The sequence below is a fragment of the Harpia harpyja genome, chromosome 4 (genome assembly GCF_026419915.1).
Source record: "Harpia harpyja isolate bHarHar1 chromosome 4, bHarHar1 primary haplotype, whole genome shotgun sequence".
In the NCBI taxonomy this organism is placed as follows: Eukaryota; Metazoa; Chordata; class Aves; order Accipitriformes; family Accipitridae; genus Harpia; species Harpia harpyja.
The window spans coordinates 55,252,497-55,271,381 of record NC_068943.1 but is presented as its reverse complement, the minus strand read 5'-3'; the positions used below and the strand labels follow the sequence as shown (position 1 = coordinate 55,271,381).

General features: G+C 38.7%; 1 protein-coding gene across 3 annotated transcripts in view; it reads right to left on the bottom strand.

Moving 5' to 3' along the window:
• Positions 1-18,885, bottom strand: part of SPTLC3 (serine palmitoyltransferase long chain base subunit 3) — a 91,888-nt gene that overhangs the window by 34,062 nt on the left and 38,941 nt on the right. For all 3 annotated transcript variants that reach the window (XM_052784103.1, XM_052784104.1, XM_052784102.1), the window contains 3 exons: positions 18,683-18,831; positions 6,618-6,742; positions 4,331-4,424 (listed from right to left, as the gene is read on the bottom strand). In XM_052784103.1, coding sequence (XP_052640063.1) covers positions 4,331-4,424; positions 6,618-6,742; positions 18,683-18,831 — 368 coding nt within the window. The remainder of the gene's footprint in view (positions 1-4,330; positions 4,425-6,617; positions 6,743-18,682; positions 18,832-18,885) is intronic.

Below are 18,885 nucleotides of genomic sequence, written 5' to 3'. Positions count from 1 at the left end.
CTCACATAGTTGACCTGTAGGTGTGTGCTTATGCATTTCTTTCAGCCCAGGCCTGTAAATTCCTGTCTGTTTACAAGGAAAGGATTGTTCACTGGGAGGCAGGATGCAGGGCACATTCCTATGTCCAAATAAAAATGGACTTATAGGTCCACAGCACATTTTTGTTCTATTATTCACCTTCTCATACACCTGTGCAACGTTTTTGTCAAAAAGGAGAAACATCCAGATGCCTTTTATTTTACTTAGGAGAAGCACAGAGGTCTAACAATTCCATCTCTTCTGGAAAAACTATTCAGATTTTTTGTGAAAAGTGTAATGCCTAGGACAGCTACCCACTTACTGAAATAGAATTTCATTAACTTTTGTAAGAATAAGCATTATATGATACATAATTAAGGTAATACGTAGAGATTAGTTCTTGGCTTAATAATGAAATAAACATAATTATTTACTTTTGTGTAATGACAAACAGATCCAGTACTACAGATGATATGCTTTGAAATAAAATAATATAGTTTTACAGAATTAGCTACAGCATAGCCTTTGAAGGATTAATGTGCTTCAGTAGCAAGTTTAAAATGGCAGGTTTTACTCTCTTTTCTGTGAAATATTTTTATCATAGAACAAAGTTTTCTATAATTTTTCTTTTAAAAATAGTTCTTCAGTAACAGGGGGGAAAAAGGGAGGGGAGAGAGATTTACAATGCCAAGCTTGTTAGAAAGGGAGGTTACTAGCACACACCTGTGCATGTTTTTTGTATAATATTCAGGAAGTAGCTGGTTTAGAAAATATATCATTGCTTCACTAAATTGTTACATAATTATTTCTCCTCGTTCTGATAACCATTTATAATAACTGCAACAAACATTAACACCTCACCCTTCTCTCAGTGTCTTTTATACACATGTGCAACCAACGAAGTCAGAGCCAAAGTAAATATATTCTAGGCAGTTTTATCAAGGGTATTACACAGCATTTCAAATGAGGCTGATGCAAGCAACAAGGAGCATGGAAAAAAGTCTGTTTCTCAAGCTGTGTTCTAATAACGAAAAGGTAACTTCAAAATCTGCTGCCTGATTTGAGTTTATTTTTGTTTCTTCTGCACAGAAAACATGTCTCAGGCACTAGTGGTGGTACTGCTTGGCATGTCTTTCATTGTCTTTAGTGTAGAGCAATACTGGGTCAAACAGTATGTGTGTGTAACTCGGCAGAGCTCCAAAGGAGATGAGCCAACTCATGCCAGCACACAACTTGGCTCTGTACATACAAGTAAGAATGAAATGCACATTAAACCCTAATCCTCTTTGGGATAGGACTCAGATTTATTCTTTGTTTCTGCACCTTGCTGGATAATCGTTTCAACTGCTCATCAAAGGGCCCTAGCCAAGCCTTTGACACAGTAATATCCTCCAGCTGATGCCCAGGGCCAAGCTCTTTAAAGGCTTATTGATTTCCTTATATGAAATGACACACATCAATCCCCTGTCCTTGGAAAGAAGGTGCAAAGTTTTCTATTCATCCACAGGGCCAACACAGCATAAAGAAGCTTTCTTGTACATCAAGTAGTATGACATGGATAATGGCTTAATTCCCCTGTTCATAAGCATGACAATGACAGCACTAACATACTCTGACAATTTGGGCATGTGTGTGCATGTCTGTATATATGCTATATATCTACATATTAGCAAGAAGGAAAGTCTGGGAGCATAAGCAACAGCTCTGATCTAACGAAACAAACAAGCACCTGCCTAACTGAAAAGAACCCTCCCAACACGAGCTGGAAGTTTTGGTTATGTGTGTCATTAATTAATTTGCTGTACTGACTTGTATTACACTACTCCCTGACAGAGCCACAGAGAACAACGCTGTACTACATTTTGGGTGAAACTGTGCATTCTACAAAGGCAGTGCTGCTGGATTATGCTTTCCACTGCTATCCTCCCCCAATGCACATCCTATTTTCTCCAAAGCAAACGGCACATACATACATTTCTGCACATGTGATTTTAAAAGTTGTTGGTGATGTGTAACTCATGAGTATGATTAAAGAAATATTAAAAAGAAAGAACTTTCTAACCATGGAAGTAACATACTGAGAGACTCACTGTGGGCCGAGAGAGCGAGCATGAATGTGTAAAGTTTCTTCACATGAAGTGCTCTCTAAATACAACTTAGGTTAAGAGTCAAGGCCTACAAAATTGTGATGACAAAAGGCGACACTCGAATTCCAAATAGTATTTGCTTAAGTTTCCACAGTTTCATTTTGAAAATAAGTTAAGGTGATGTCTCAGAAATGGCATAAAAGACTGACTTTGGCAAATCAGATCTCTAATCTAGAAAGCAATGAGTTTTTCCAAAGCAACCTGGATGGGATTCCACTGATATTTGCCAAGACCCTTGAAGGGACTGTCTACATTTTCCAGTGCTGGATTAGTGCTTTTTGGACAGGTCGCTATTATTTTTAGGTTCACACATTATTCAAAAAAAGTCAGCTTTAATTTATCATAAGCACAGCACAAGCGGGTTGGGTATCAGATTCTTGGGAGTGGAATGAAATGCATGCAGCATTGATGGGTGGAGAGGCTGAGAACATTTGGATTGGGGCAGTGAGAGGTCATCCTGCAAGATGTGGTGCAAACCTAAATTTGAATGGGATAAGGCACAGAACAAACTAAGGAAGTGAAGCAAGCTGGGGTATGCTAGAGGCTAATCTATAAATAATTACTTCTATAAAAACATTCAGGCTCAGATGACTTTTAATTCTTGAATGATCTTCAGAAATTACTTCTTGTCCAAATTATGAATAGATATTAATTATAACAACACCTTATACTATAATTATAGTGTACTTTCATTTCAATGGATCCTTAGGCCTTTTACAGTATACATGTAATTCATTTTTGCTCACCTCAGGGCTGAACACAACACTTAATAAAGAGAATGGATTGCATTAGCTATTAACAAAGGTGATCAGACCTCTTTTCTTGTTCCTTACCACTTCTCTAGCTTCTTAACCTCTGTTGCAATCACTGCCTGGTGGCAGCAATGGGGATGGAAAGGGGAATTGCAATGGGGAATAAGGGAAAAGAACAAGCTCTTGTCATCAAAGCCAGTCACAATGTCTCTGACAGTAACCAGAGCAGCATTAACTAAATAAAAGTTAAAAAGCATGAGTATTTTAGAAGATAATTACATGATTGCAAAGTTAATGTGTGATTTCTATACTAAAATTATACTTCAAAGAATATTTGGGATGATGCTCTTGATATAACCATCTGCATCTTTGGTATAGCCCCCTGGGAATTCAGGGTAACCGTTTCAAAGTAATGCCACATTAATCTAACTCTGGTTGCACTAAACCTGCTAGAAACAGAGGCAGGAAATACGGAGTATGTTTTTGTGTCGTGGTTTAACCCCAGCCAGCAACTAAACACCACGCAGCTGCTCACTCACTCCCCCCCCACCCAGTGGGATGGGGGAGAAAATCGGGAAAAGAAGCAAAACCCGTGGGTTGAGATAAGAACGGTTTAATAGAACAGAAAAGAAGAAACTAATAATGATAATGATAACACTAATAAAATGACAACAGCAATAATGAAAGGATTGGAATGTACAAATGATGCGCAGTGCAATTGCTCACCACCTGCCGACTGACACCCAGCCAGTCCCCGAGCGGCGAATCCCCACCCCCATTTCCCCGTTCCTATACTAGATGGGACGTCACATGGTATGGAATACACCGTTGGCCAGTTTGGGTCAGGTGCCCTGGCTGTGTCCTGTGCCAACTTCTTGTGCCCCTCCAGCTTTCTCGCTGGCTGGGCATGAGAAGCTGAAAAATCCTTGACATTAGTCTAAACACTACTGAGCAACAACTGAAGACATCAGTGTTATCAACATTCTTCGCATGCTGAACTCAAAACATAGCACTGTACCAGCTACTAGGAAGACAGTTAACTCTATCCCAGCTGAAATCAGGACATTTTGTAAGTATGTTTGTACTATTTTGGCTATAGTGACAATAACTATAAAACCTTTATGACAGCACAGAATCATTCAGCATGTCAAAAAGACACCAACGAGATTAAGACGCTGGATTTTGAAATTAAGGTCCAACCTGATGACCCAGATCATGCACAATAGCAATTATAGTATCACACTATTAATTTTTCTGCATCAGAAAACAGTCATAATATTTAACAGTTAATCCTTCTGCCTGGACAAAAGTATTATTTGGGAACTGACAGCAAAGCAAGCATTGAAAGGAAACATTCTTGCCTTTAAGGTGTGAACAACTCTGTTTCTAAATATTTCCAACTTCAATACTCACTATTATGCTTGAAGATTCTAATAGTAGCACCTGAAAGCCTTGCACCAAGAACGAGAGAAGTGTGGTTCAACTCATCACTTAAAATGAGGCAGCCCTGTGGAGAAGGAGTACAATAAGCATCTGCATGAATTGGGAGGCTGTTGACATGTGTGCATGTGTGTGTCAGCATACATGTGTGTCTATGATATAGCATTGCACCAATTAAGCCATAAGTAGTAAACACGAACTGGATTTTCTGCCACTCTTCTGAAGGTGCCAGGATGCACTGCAAAGGCAGGCAGAAACTGTGGGATCAGATTCTCAGGCATTCCCGGGTGGTGCAAAGGGGTCAAGTATTTCCTGTAACTGGAAAGTAGTGAATAACCCTAGTAGAGATTGACTGCTTTATAGTAAAATCAAGTGACATTGCTTCCTCTATCACCTGTCTACAGTCTACTTTGTGTTGCAGGGAAAATGCAGTCACCAACCCATATATAAAGACTGCATGACAGTAATGTAAGGAGGAGTAATACTGAGGCTGGACTCACATCATCACTTTGGGCTGCAGAAATGAGATCAGGACAGATCAATGCCTCATAAATCCCACCTCCATTAAGATGTGAGTGGAGCCTAGGCAACAGGCAGAGTCTTTCTCTGGTAAATGCATATACAGTTCACCTGTAGTATATTTTTCATTAATTATCTCAGTTGAAAACTTTCTTTTTAGAAAATAAAATAGAAATGCAGGAGAAATAACTTTGTATATTATATGTTAACAGGAGCCAGGATTCACAGCTGAAATTCATGCTGGAGCCCTAACTTAGCTCTGCTTTCTATTACACATCTTGTGCTCTGGTTTCATTACCCAAAAGGCTATACAACATTAAGTAAATACTTATTTTGGAAACACAAATTATGCCTAGGTTGAGAGGTAGTCACACAAATCTGCCTAGATACTAGAATGCAGAACTAACATTAAGAGTATATGCGTCCTGACAAGAAAATGTAGCTGCTAGGCATAATTATAGAGGAAAATTTAGGAATAAGTCTCCCCAACATAGGGCAACTACATAATAGCTGAAATATATATAATATATTACAATACTATATACTATTAATATATACTGAATTATTATAGTTATATTCTATATAACACATAGTAATATCTTTATTTGTGCCACTTATATCTAAATATCCCACCTCTGACAGAGGCCTGAATCTCCACATGAGGCCAGCTAAGTGAAGGAAAATTATTTTACAGCTAGGCAAGGGACAGGTATCTTATGCTGTTATGTAGGTCTGCAATTTCATAAATTTACCCTTATTAATTCTCTGTATCTGTTCCCTTTGAAATTGCTGGGCAACTTCTCCAGCACCACTGCAGATTGAAGTTCATGTTCTGGGCAGCTGAAGCAATTCTTCCTGACCAACCCTTGTATACATATACTTCAGAAACCTCCTGCAAAAGCTGGATTCATCTTCAATAGTGAGTGAAGAAGTGACTTCCCCTCTACACCGGTGCTTCAGAAGAAATCTTGATCATACACCACACAGCGAATTCATTCCGTCTCCACCAAGAGGGAAATACTGTTTCACACTTCCGTGACACACTTCACACGGTTTCACACTTGCATGAACTAAAGAGGAGCTATCCACTTTCCCAGCTAGCAGCACAGTGTATCTGCTTGTCAATCACAACTCCTGACATAACAAGATGATGGATTTTCATGCCTTTGTGTTAGGTACCCCAAATTGGAGATGAAGTCCCTTCAACACCAAATAAGAACCCAACTTTTGTCATATGGTCACAACTTTAGACTTGCATTTGCTGCCAGCTTTCTTTGCAGGGTTGGCTGGAGATCTGTTCATCAGGAATGCTAAACATTGTGCTTTTTCTTTTCTGAAAGTGTTGTAAAACATACCCTAATCATCATGTTTCACCACAGGCAGTTGGGCAATATCTCTGCAAGCAGCCCAAATACTTCATCCCACAACACCTGAGACATGGGATGCAACATTTGCTTACTTTTTAGGGAGAAGAAACTTCATTAAGAGAAGCTAAAAAACCATATCAGTCATCCTTAAATAGATGTTAGGTATGTGTGATAGTAACACCCAGAGCTAGAAAAAATGATGAAGGAGCATATTTAAGGTCACAAGGTCATCAGCCTTATGACTCATGCATTCCTGATATCAAGCTTTGTTCCTTGATCAAGCCTTTTCACTTAATGCATGCCCAGAACACTGCAACAGTTGTTAAAACAATTAATAAACAACTATTCTCTGTGCCTCTTAAGGAAGTACTCACCTTCCCAACAAGGGCTGGAATATTCATCGAGTTAGTTGCAAAGCCCATGCCAAACACCATAGCATCTTCCACACCAAGGAACTTGGCCACAAGTTTCTCTAGTTCTACATGTTTGTCTAGGGTGCCTGCAGAAGTAAGCACAGGGAATCTTAAATCTCATTAAACTGTGAAAGTTATTAATTCTAAGGACATGAAACATAGAAAAGAACAGGGTAGAACTGTGTCATTAAGCTATATGACATTAAGATCTAAGGAAGGTTTTCCATTGGTATTTTGTGCATGTGGGATAATGCAAGAGAAAGCAAACCAGCTATAACTAATGCTAACAAATACTGTTGCTGTTAAGGTAGCAAACCAGTTGCTTTGGGAAAAAGTTTCCTTTTTCCATAACAACAACTTTTGACATAGTTTATTCTCAAGAATAATTTTTTGCTTTTTTCTCCCCCTGCAATGAGGACAAAAATACCTCCTTTTTATACGAAATGTGGGACAAACATCTTAAGCATTCTTGAGTTCTCTCTGGATGTGAAAGCAAAACCCGATGACAACAAAATCCTTCCATTTTTTCTTGGGTGCCTATGTACGTGTACAAAATCCTTAATTATGATTTTATATGGATAGACAAACAAAAGTGTTCTCCACCTTTTTCTGCTTTGGAAGGTAAAAGCTATGCCACTCTCCATAATTGATGATAGCTCTCCTCTTTCCTCCCTCCCAACAATCAAACATAAATGATAAGGCAACACTAGAGAGCCTTCTTTATCACACATTACTTATCTAATATTAGTGCCTGGAGTCTCCAAACAAATAAGGTGCTCCAGCTATCCAACAAAAGCAATATCTTTCCCACCCAACTCACAATGGAGGATGACAAAATACAAAAGGCAACAAACAAAAGAGTGGTGTTAAGAGATTGAGATAACAAATAACTTTGAGCAGTAATGAATCATCTCAACTTGCTAGCTCTCTAGTCTTTGGTTGCCTGGCTATGCATTGCAGGTACCAAGGCAGAAGGAACTTTTACAGGACGATCTGTGAGGAAGAAAAGAGAGTGGCCTGTAGATTCTGACAGAGCATTTCCCCTATGAATAAGGCTGTAAGCAGGGAACAGAAGAAAAAATTAGGAAAGTGAGTATCATACCTCACTTGTGCTGCACAAATTGATGTCATAATATAGGCAAAGTGAATTACAATTGATGGAAACAAGAAATCCATGTTCACTGTGATGAGCAAAGGGCAGATGAATAGAGGAAAGCAGAAGCTTGGCTAGAGTGTCTCGACAAGAATGATTAGTCAGGAAGATGATCTTACCTTCATCATGGAGGAAAGCTCATTAAAAAAAAAAAATGGCAGCTGTACAGTTTCAGCAACAGTACTAACTCAGCTGGTTACAGTGAGGTAGTGTTTTCATTATTTTTTCCTCATTAAATATCCAAAGTAAGAATGGCATTCACTTGGAAACAGAATGTGAAAAATATCATGCAGGCAGGTAACTCTCCAATAGCCAGGGAGATAAGGAGCAAGGATCATGTGGTTTCTGGAAAAACCTGGATTACATGGACAGTAAAGAACAGTGGTGCCATGATTTTGCACGGAGCCTGCCTGGGTTCTGCTAGACCTAGCCAACTCCAGCAGAGCTTCGAGAGTGTCTCTGCACTCATTGTATCACATTGGACGTACATTGAGCTGGGTTGTCTCTGGCGCTGTGCTCTGATAAGTTAGGTAACATGATGCAGAAAATTTGGCTCTGCAGAACCTCCCATAGATGTAAGCTGATTCTGCATGAAGCTCTTTGAGGTTGGCTAGTTTTTGCACTTGTAGAGCCCGAGATACACAAGGATATGTGCTGGCTCTGCACACAGCCACCACTTAGTAGCCAAGCTCCATGAAATACAAAACCACATAGTGTTTCAGAGTTGAGCTGCTCACTGGAGATGTGTGTGAGAATCTATGTCTTAACTTGTAAGCCCAGTAGGTCTCAGGGTGTATTTCTATGGTTCAATATTTTTTGTATTTTGGGCCCAGTTAGTCTTCAACCTGGCTACAGCACTCATTGACAACTGAGGGTTCCAGCATGGCCAGCTGCTCTAGTGTTCCTTACAGATGTTATTTTGTTGCTTGAGGGCTATTGGCACGCAAACAGAACATGAAGTCTGAAATGGAAGCTTGAAGCCAACCACGCTATAGTCACAGCTTGAATTAGAAGGGGCATTTGTGAAACTTGACCTGAGAATTTGTGAAAGCATAAGAAACAAGCAGTGTGTGCTTTGCAAGGCAGGCATTTTAAGGCATGAGAAAATTGTCCCTAACTCTTGCAGGGGTAAATCTGACACTACTGGGGTGGAATTAAATTGCTTTTCGGGGTTGCGTCATATGTTTTCGGTTTTTACAAACAAGAGAAGCCTGACTCACTGCAGATTATTCTGTTCAGGCATCTATTAGATGAACCAGAAAGGAACAGCACATTTTTGACCTATTTTTGTTGATTTTGTGATGGTGAAGAATGAGACATTCTGAAAGTGATCGATTCCTACTTATTATTTACTAATCCTAACAGTGAATGCAGATTATATTGTATATTGCTATTGCCTACAAATCCTGGAATACAAATTGGAATCAGTGGGGTTTTGGTTTGCAAAACCAAAACCTAAATGACAAGGATTTTCAAAATGAGCCCTAGTTTTGAATTATTTTAATTTTAATGGCAATATTGTAAGTGGTAGATGAGGTGTGGCAGAAGCAATACAATACACATCAGTACTGACAGTGGGAGGTTTGTGACAGCGATATACATTGAGTAGAGCTGATAAAGCATATCAGCTTGCATTTTCCCAGGTTTAAAGCAAAAGGGGTATTTATTTAATAAATTATGCAATTATTTAATCATATCAGAAGATTTCTCCAGTATGAGTCAGTCCTTGGACATCATATAAACTGCACCAATTATATCACTTCTCTCCACGGGAGGAAACAAGGGGTCAGATATGCTCTGCTGGAATGAGGCTTGTCCACTAGTCATCCCAGCTGGTTACAGCAACCACCCCAACAAGCATAAACAGAACTACCAGATAGATGCAAATTTGATCCAAAGGAACTTCCACTGGCACAAGCTGCTACATTTCAAGCTACATAAGAAAGGCAGTAATTACACTGGTCTTCGTTAAATACAACCTTAGGAGTATCAAGTCAAGTTATCATGGCCCTTAAAATGTCTTGTATTGTGCTGGATTCAGACCAGCATCATGATCTGGTGAATGAAAAGTGATATACTAGATATATTTTTATTAATACACTGTATACACAGATACCTTCTATACTTGCCCTATACATAGACATTAGATTTTTTCCCCATACTCTACTTGCTCTGATTTTTATGCTGACTACAGCTTGGTTTGACCTGAGAAATGAGGATACAACTAAATAATGTATACCATCTTACTGGGAAAGATTAAGACAAAAGGGAAAAGAGAAAGCTACCTGCATCTTTAAGAGACAAAATGGAATACTTTCTTTTGAAAGTTATTCCTCCCTGCTGAACAGTTGTATGCGATAGAGTACGGCAGGTGTTATTGTGTTTCAAGATTATATAGGTGTTATGGAAAGTAAAATCAAAGATCTTATCAAAATTGGACTTTCACAATGTTAGCCACTTCCACAGATTCCTACACTTTTCAAAGCAAATCCGCTCCTTTTCAAAATCTGATGACCCAGGTCTCCATTAACTTGCTGCTGCACTCTGGGGACAGGGAACATGAAGTACACTGTATTTTGGCAGGCTTTCATAGGCTTATGATGCTCTTGGGTTGAAAGTCACTGTCAGTCTACTAGACAGATAAAGCTTGAAAATGCACTTCCCATGATCCACACAGCTCATTATTTAGCTTTGACACTTTCAGCTTGAACAAGGTGGTTTATGTCACTGGTTAGTCTGCCCAATACAGTCTTTCAGGTTCTTACATGCTAATGACATGTACTGGTTAAACTGCCAACACTAGCAACAGTATCCTTTAATAGAATTTTTCGTTTGGAATTCTGAGACCCAAAGAAGACAGGAAAATACCTGCTCTCTTCAAGTTAAGAAAAACCTGGAGGAATAAACTGATATAAGCAACAAGTCATTGAAAGAAAAGATTCCCATAAAAGCCACTTCCACATATGAGCAGCAACTGGGAATCCTATGGATCACTGATGTGACTCGCCAAGGTGAATAAGAACCATTACTCTGTGAAAATTATGGTTTGTCAGAGGTATTGTTAGGAGGGTGGGGAACAGAACAAAACACCTAAACTTCCCTGCCACATTTGAAACTTAAGGTCACAAACTCACTCTGGTAAGATATTTGTCAGAGATGAAAAAAAATCTTACTGAAACACACACACACTTTTACAAAAGCAAGATTGGATGAGTTATTACTAGAAGGATGAAGAAACAGAAGATAGAAAGTGTATTATTTATTTACACCATTCTACAAGAGTGGATGATGTAGATGGTCTCACTGTCCTACAGAGCCCACTGCAAGAGCAAAGCCTAAACTTGTAGAACGATACATATTGACGAGAAAGAGGGAGAGAAGGACACAGTAATGTTATGGAGTTGCCTCGTTTAACACTGCATGTGCATAGAAGAGCCCCAAAAGAAGTGGGTTTTGGGGAAGCATTTGAAAGAAAGGAAATGCTCAAGCTTTCTTAATGTTGCAACCAGCAGATAGGGCTTTCATATCACAAATATACTGCAGGTGTCATAGATATAATGATGTACCTGTGTAATTCACTGATTCTCAGAAAAGAGCAGATTCATTTTAACAAAGCTTCCAGTTTAATTTCGATCTTCCAGGTTTTTTTCCTTTTCTCCTTTATAAAAACACAAGGCTAAAATTTAGTTTCAGTCCAGCCTCTTCATGCCAAATCCTGGATGGCAGCATCTTAAGTGTCTGAATATTTGCATGTACTTAGATAACTTTATATATTGGAGATATATTTAGATTTTAGACAGGTCACACAACCCTTGGTTACTCCTGATGCCTTCAGTTCCACCTGCCAGAAGATGGACTGTTCAGAGTTAATCATGCATTGCAAAGTATACTTTTGCAATGGTGAAATACCAGGAAAAACTTGACCCTTTGATCGTAAGTTAGATCAGTTATTTATGAGAGGGTAGGCACAAAAAGCAAAATTATGTTAGTAGGAGATGACAAAGAGGGAAAATTCCTCCCGTGAACTGTTTCCTAATTTATAGCATACCCTATCAGAAAGTAGCCAAGATTATGATATATATATACACACACACTAATTCTCATTTATGTGGCTGTATTTCTCCTTAGGCTCCTACTTGGAAACTGTGAATTATGGGAACTTTAATTCTTTATCTCTTTCTCCTAACTGAAAAATGGACCATTTATTTCCCAGTACGGTACTGAGTTTAAAGCCCTGACCCTAATTAAAGTGCTGAAGTAGTATAAAAGAAAGAACGGTCAAATAATTATTTTTTCCTTCTTGAAATGCTTCTAGAAATTCATATTAGGCCTTAAAACCTAACAGAAGGAAGTGAAGGGGTTGGAGCTACTTTTGTAGTTTAAATGTTGGCACAGGTTTTCAGATTTGCTTTTTAGAAATCAGATCACAATCAAATATAAAAACCCCTCAAACAAACAAAAAGCCCTACAACTGAGTGCAAGCTAGGCGTTAAAAGGTAATCTCCTAACCATGCCCTCCAGAATGAATCACCCTGCAAGTGTTCTATGCAGGCTCCATCTTGTCTTTTGGTCCAAAGCATAATCACAGCAGAAGGATTTCAAAAGGCAGGAAACCTGCTTGGCTGCTTAAGTAGCACTAATGATACATTTGCTCCTGTTACTCATGTATATCATCTCCATGAGGAATAATGGTGAGTTAGATAAATAGAGCATTGGAACTACTAGCTGCTCGTGTGACAGCCCCTTCACCGCCCTGGTGCTAAGTCTAGGAGCATTCAGGGCATGATAATCTGCCTTACCTTAAAAAAAGTGTAACATTACTGATTTTATTATCATCTGCAATCAGCAAGCAGGCGACAGTGTTAAATAATAATTTGCATATTTCTCCCTTATAATTTTAATTTACGTTGCTTAGAAAAGGCTGACTATAAACATAAGAATGACAGGATGGGCTCATAGAATCATAGAATCATTTCGGTTGGAAAAGACCTTTAAGATCATCGAGTCCAACCATTAACCATGCCCCCTAAACCATGCCCTGGAGTACCCTGTCCACTCGCTTTTTGAATACCTCCAGGGATGGTGAATCAACCACTTCCCTAGGCAGCCCATTCCAATGTTTGACAACCCTCTCAGTAAAAAAATTTTTCCTAATATCTAACCTAAATCTCCCTTGCCTCAACTTGAGGCCATTTCCTCTTGTCCTATCTCCAGCCACCTGACAGAAGAGACCAACACCCACCTCACTACAACCCCCTTTCAGGTAGTTGTAGAGAGCGATAAGGTCTCCCCTCAGCCTCCTCTTTTCTAGACTGAACAACCCTAGATCCCTCAGCTGCTCCTCATAAGACTTGTGCTCAAGGCCCCTCACCAACTTGGTTGCCCTTCTCTGGACACGCTCAAGCAGCTCAATGTCTTTCCTGTAGTGAGGGGCCCAAAACTGAACACAGTACTTGAGGTGCGGCCTCACCAGTGCCGAGTACAGGGGAACAACCACCTCCCTGTTCCTGTTGGCCACACTGTTCCTGATACAGGCTAGGATGCGATTGGCCTTCTTGGCCACCTGGGCACACTGCTGGCTCATATTCAGCCGGCTGTCAACCAGCACCCCCAGGTCTTTCTCTGCCGGGCAGCTTTCCAGCCACTCTTCCCCAAGCCTGTAGCGCTGCATGGGGTTGCCGTGACCGAAGTGCAGGACCCGGCACTTGGCCGTGTTAAACTTCATACAATTGGCCTCAGCCCATCGATCCAGCCTGTCCAGATCTCTTTGTAGAGCCGCAGACAAAAGGCTTGTGAGCCTGCCTCCCAACAGTAGCCAACTCCTGCTCTAGCCATTAAAATACATTGATTTGCATGGGAAAAAAAGGACTTCACATTCAAGTTGTCATTCTTTAACTACATAGAGGGAATACATACCATTTCAAATTGATTTAGATTCCTATTTGTTAGCACTTCTATTAAGCTAAAAAGTAACACTTTTGAGAGGAAGATTAAAATAAATAAAACAGAAATAAAACATAGTATGGAGATTTTTTGGGGGTGGTTTACATGAACTACCCTAATGTTCAGAATACTCCAGTTACTTGAATAGCTGGTTTCCAGTTACTTAAATCGTTCAACATTTAAGAATTATTGTCTCAGACCCAACATTGATTCCTGGAAAACAAAACTTCCTGCTTTTTCATGTCCTGATTGGTTTCTTGACTTATAATGAACTAGCCAAAGAAATAAAAAAATTTACTTTTTCTGCACCTGCAGGAGAGACTGCTGCTGACAAAAGCTGTTTTAATTTAAATTACACCCATGGTCAGTATTGTCAGATATGGTAGGTGCAGATCTCTCTGTATCCTCCCTTGACACCTCACACAGTAAATGCAGCATCTTTTCTTCTGGCTTTGGTAAGTTTAACCTTGCCATTCTCAGATGCGCTCAGAATGCTCTTACCATTCTAGGTGAATGGTCCTGTCATTCCTTCCAGCCTGTCCCTCTGACCAAGAGGGTCATCATTCTACATCTCCAGCTGCTCCGACATTTTCTGAAGGATCTTACTTATGCTTAAATTTTTGCTGCCAAGATCTTTCAGGGACTACTTCCATCCCATGTACCACACAGAATTGAAAAGTCTTTCACCTCTAAGCAGACCATGATATCAGCGTTTTTTGCTCTCTGCCTACCATCTGCAAAAAACCACTTTCACACATTCACCCAAGCTACTGGTCTTAGAAGACATGCCCCAAGCATATGTGCAAGTCTTTCTTTTTGATCTCTTTTAAGTGTCTTCCTTTAATGTCTTTTTAATCTTAGTGTCCTCAGAAACACTGAAAACAACCAGGTTACTGCTTCATTAGTTCCTTATATGCTACCTTTTATCATAAATACTGCCCAACTTTATAAAAATATGAGTAAGTGCACGTTCCTGACTCAGGCTGAATTTGTACGATGATTTGCTAGTCCACAGGTCCAGTATTAATGATTGTACAGCAATGGCCACAGGCATATAAATAATAATAAAAATTAATACTAACCAACTAATTACATAAAATAATGCTAAACAACTAGTATTAGAGGCACCGTGCCAAACAAAACATCCTTTTTGCCCATAATCCTTCATCTGACAGTGGTCTTGTATCAATGTCTGGGGAAGAATGAAAGCAGGACAAACTATAGTTGTATCCCAGCTTCTAACTAATTTCAGCATAAGGACATCCTGAATCAGAAAATAGTTTTGGTATTTCTAGTAACTATCAATGATCTCTCCTCTGCATGTGGCTAGTGTCCCCTGGAATGCAAAGGAATGTAAAGTTTTAGCATCTGCAGTCGTCTTTGCAATGAGTTCCTCGGGTCTGCCAGGCTCCAGTATGAAAAGCTGCCTCCTGTATTTAGATGGAAACCTACCAACTTCATACAATGCCCTGTAGATCTTGTAGTAGAAGAGACAATGAACAGCCAACCCTGACCACTCTTCCATGCCACACATGATTTTGAAGATTTCTATAATTTCCCCCTTTAGGCTCTTTTTGAGCCAGATGACAGGCATTTCTGACAGCTGAACACAATTAGCTCAATAGTTCTTCATCCAGAAGCTGTCTGAGGCCTTTGACAATCCTTGTTGCCCTTCTCTGACACTTTCCAGTTCTGCTAAATGTTTTTGATGAGAACTGTACAGAGTACTCAGGTTGACAGCAAACCACAGGTTTATGCAGTAGCATACTGAGGTTCTATGGTTGGCTTTCTGTTCACTTCCTAATAATTTCTAGTATTTGATTTGCTTTCTGACAACTGAACAACAAGCTAATGCTTTCACAGAACTACCACTTATAACCCCAAGATCTTGCTCCTAAGGCGTAATAGTTAGCTTGGTCTTAAAAAAAGGAAAATATTTTTCTTTTGAATTGAAAGTCCCACAAAAGCCTCAGAAATGTGTCTTAAATGACACTGTTATGCTAAGAAAGTGATTTATTATTATTATAATAATATAAAAAGAGCATGGAATTAAAAATGGAGTGAAAAGCCTTAAATCTTCTTATGGAGGACAAATCCAGGAAGACCAGCCACTGTTTTTATCAGTTTCCTATGCTTTTGTGCTTAAACAGGAATGTCTGTTCAAGTGGCATGTGCATTATTATTTTAGAGAAAGCATGAACAGGGCTTCATGGTTCTCACTGAAGTTAATTTCTGAACTATGTTTACACACAGTCTTAAGTTACTTTTCTGGGAATGTAGAATAACTGGTTTACATTTAGCAAGGTTTAGCTTCACTAAGTTTCCTTAATAAAACACAGTTTTGTAAAGATATAAATAATCATGTTAAAACATCCATATTAACTTATTCTGAGAGCAAAATACCTGCAACAACATTCTGATATGACAGCATTTTATACCCACTCCACACTCTGCACAGTTATAAGAGGAGAAGTTTTGGCAGAAGGCCACAAAGGGCAGTTTTACCATCATGTATTCCTTCAAACATCACTCCAATTGATTTTATTTGTTTCTGTGTTTTTCCCCCTCTCTGAAATCTTCTCAAAGTAGTGGAACGATCCTTCTCAAAAAGACAGACCTATCACTGCTTTGAGAGAGATCTTGGTAAAACCCCGAACATGCCGGACACTTAAATGCAGATAAGCAGAACAGTACTTTCAAAGTCAATTATCTTGAACTTATAAATATGTTCAAGTGTTTTCTTGGATTAGGACCCCACAGGCAATTTATACCCTTGGCTCATACAGCTCACTGCATTTTTACTTCAAACCACTTTAGCTCAGCCACACAATAACAACAAAGGTTTTGAAATGTTATCTGCCCAGGAACAAAACATTCTGTTCTATTTTTCTAGGATGAAGATAGCAAATGATAATTAAAAAAGGTAAGAACTTTCATATAGACCCTTCTCTACCTCTCTCTTGAAAGTATATGTGTATATATACTTAACTCGGATATAATTTTTCAAATCTGCTCAACAGTGAATCAGAACAGAGCTGAAGGAGCACAAGAAGGTAAAGGAAAAAGACAAGAGGGTATCCACACTACTGATAAGAAGCTATTTTCCTCAGGTCGTTTCTACACAGTTCTTGGTGGTAGACAGGCTCTAACAGAGCCAGGGCCAATAAAGTAACTGTTGCTCAGAATTGCTCTGTGGAGCAACCTCTCCTCCACTGACTACACAAGCAAAGACTCTCTGTTAGCTGCCTAGGACAAAATGCTATGACTGCTCATCTACACCATCTAAGCCATGTCTTAACACCCTGCTTTCCTATTTTAATAAGTCTTGATGTCCAAGCTGCTCTCTGAAATTCACTCCCTAAAAGACTGATACTGACAAGACTTGTACGATGTTCTTTATTTGTAGCCCATTCTTGCACTGTGAATAGTCTGAATGAAGTTCATGGGACTATTTGTTGTGAAAGCAATTAGAATGAATCTAAAACTTTGCTCAATCTTTCAAGATAACTTTGAGTACTGCACAGGAGTTCAGATGAAGAGAAAGTCCTAGAAATCTGTATACATTGGCTCTCAAAACAGACTAGATTAAGTTAACCAATAAGATTTTTAATATTCGAAGACTGAATCAATCTTTTCATAAAGGGTTTTTCTGAGAATAAGTCAAAGTCATGCAAGTCCTCCGTATAAAAAATTCCACAAGCAAAAGATAAAGAATGAGGAACACGAGGCATATTCTTTGATGTACTGAAAACAACTCAAAATATTCTCAGACAAAATAGAATCCAAGAGAAAAAGATATAGAGAAATGTTCCTTCAATACCTGAGATGACTAGTAATGGTGACCACTTTCAAGCATGCAATTCAGGTTAAACAATATATTGCAGTCACCAGATGGGTTACCTACAAAAGGAAAGTAGGGTCAATCCGTAAGCCCTCTCTGAGTGGTGTCACTGACATATTTATTATTGGCAAATCAAACAATGATGACAAGATAAGAAGCAGATGACAAGGTTTGCATTATATTTTGACTGGAAATGAGACTTTAAATAAAAACCCAAATGAAATACAGTATTTTTTTCCATAAGATTTCTGGAGGAAAAGAGTTTGCTTTGAGAGACACAGAATGAAAATTTTTCAAGTTGCTGGATGAAAAAAAAAAAAAAAGTTTATAAAAGACTTCTTATGCTGGGAAGCCTACCTTTTTTTTTTTTTTTTTGTCAGCTCCCAAGAAAGATCAAGCCTGAAGAGAAACCTCCCCTTGCATTTCTATGGCTGGAAATTGTTTTCTCTGAAATGCAGGCTGATTGCATGATTAGGAATGCAAGGCTTTGTGTGAAAATATACAATTGAAGGTAACACTACATGCAGCCTACAAACCAAAAAAGCAGATAAATCATAAAGGACATATAAACCAAAAAAGTCAGATGGAGCCTTCCTGAATTAATTCCTTAGAGGCACACTAGAAATTTCTATGTTGTGCCCATTAATGTCTCATAAAACATTACAATATATTCTTAGAACATGGGATAAAAAAAAAAAGTATGTAAAAGCTCATTTTACTAATCAGAACACTCTGTATGTGGTAACTGATATAAATCTGTGATGCAATTAAATTTGCCCTAGAACAATTCTTGAAGACTCAATGTTTCTTTTACTTCTTTTAAAAAATAAGCCTGTTACCTCCATCATTAAAAATCCCAGGCCACTATATGACACATTTGTTTTTGCTTTTCCAAAAATCAATATCATTTTTCCTTTTAAAAAAATCCTTATGTGATAATGAATAAAACACAGCATCACTTTTAATAGTGAAACAAGTAATTGTTGATGTGACTAAAATTCTCTAAGTATCCAATTCCTTCAAGATATCTGTAAGAAAAAGTTATATATAGTTACAGAAACTTTGGTGGCCATCTAGCTGTTTACTCACCCATTTCCTGTCTGGTACTGCAGATTCCTGTCCCATATTTTTGTAACTCTATGGTCACAGTTTTCAAAGCATTGACATCCGTTTCTGCAAAGCCGAGGTAGTTATAAGAACCCATATTGATTACATTCTTGATAGTCCTTCCTGTAAACCTATAATTAAAGCAAATTTTAAAGAATAGTGCAACTTTCCCTCCAACCCCAAGC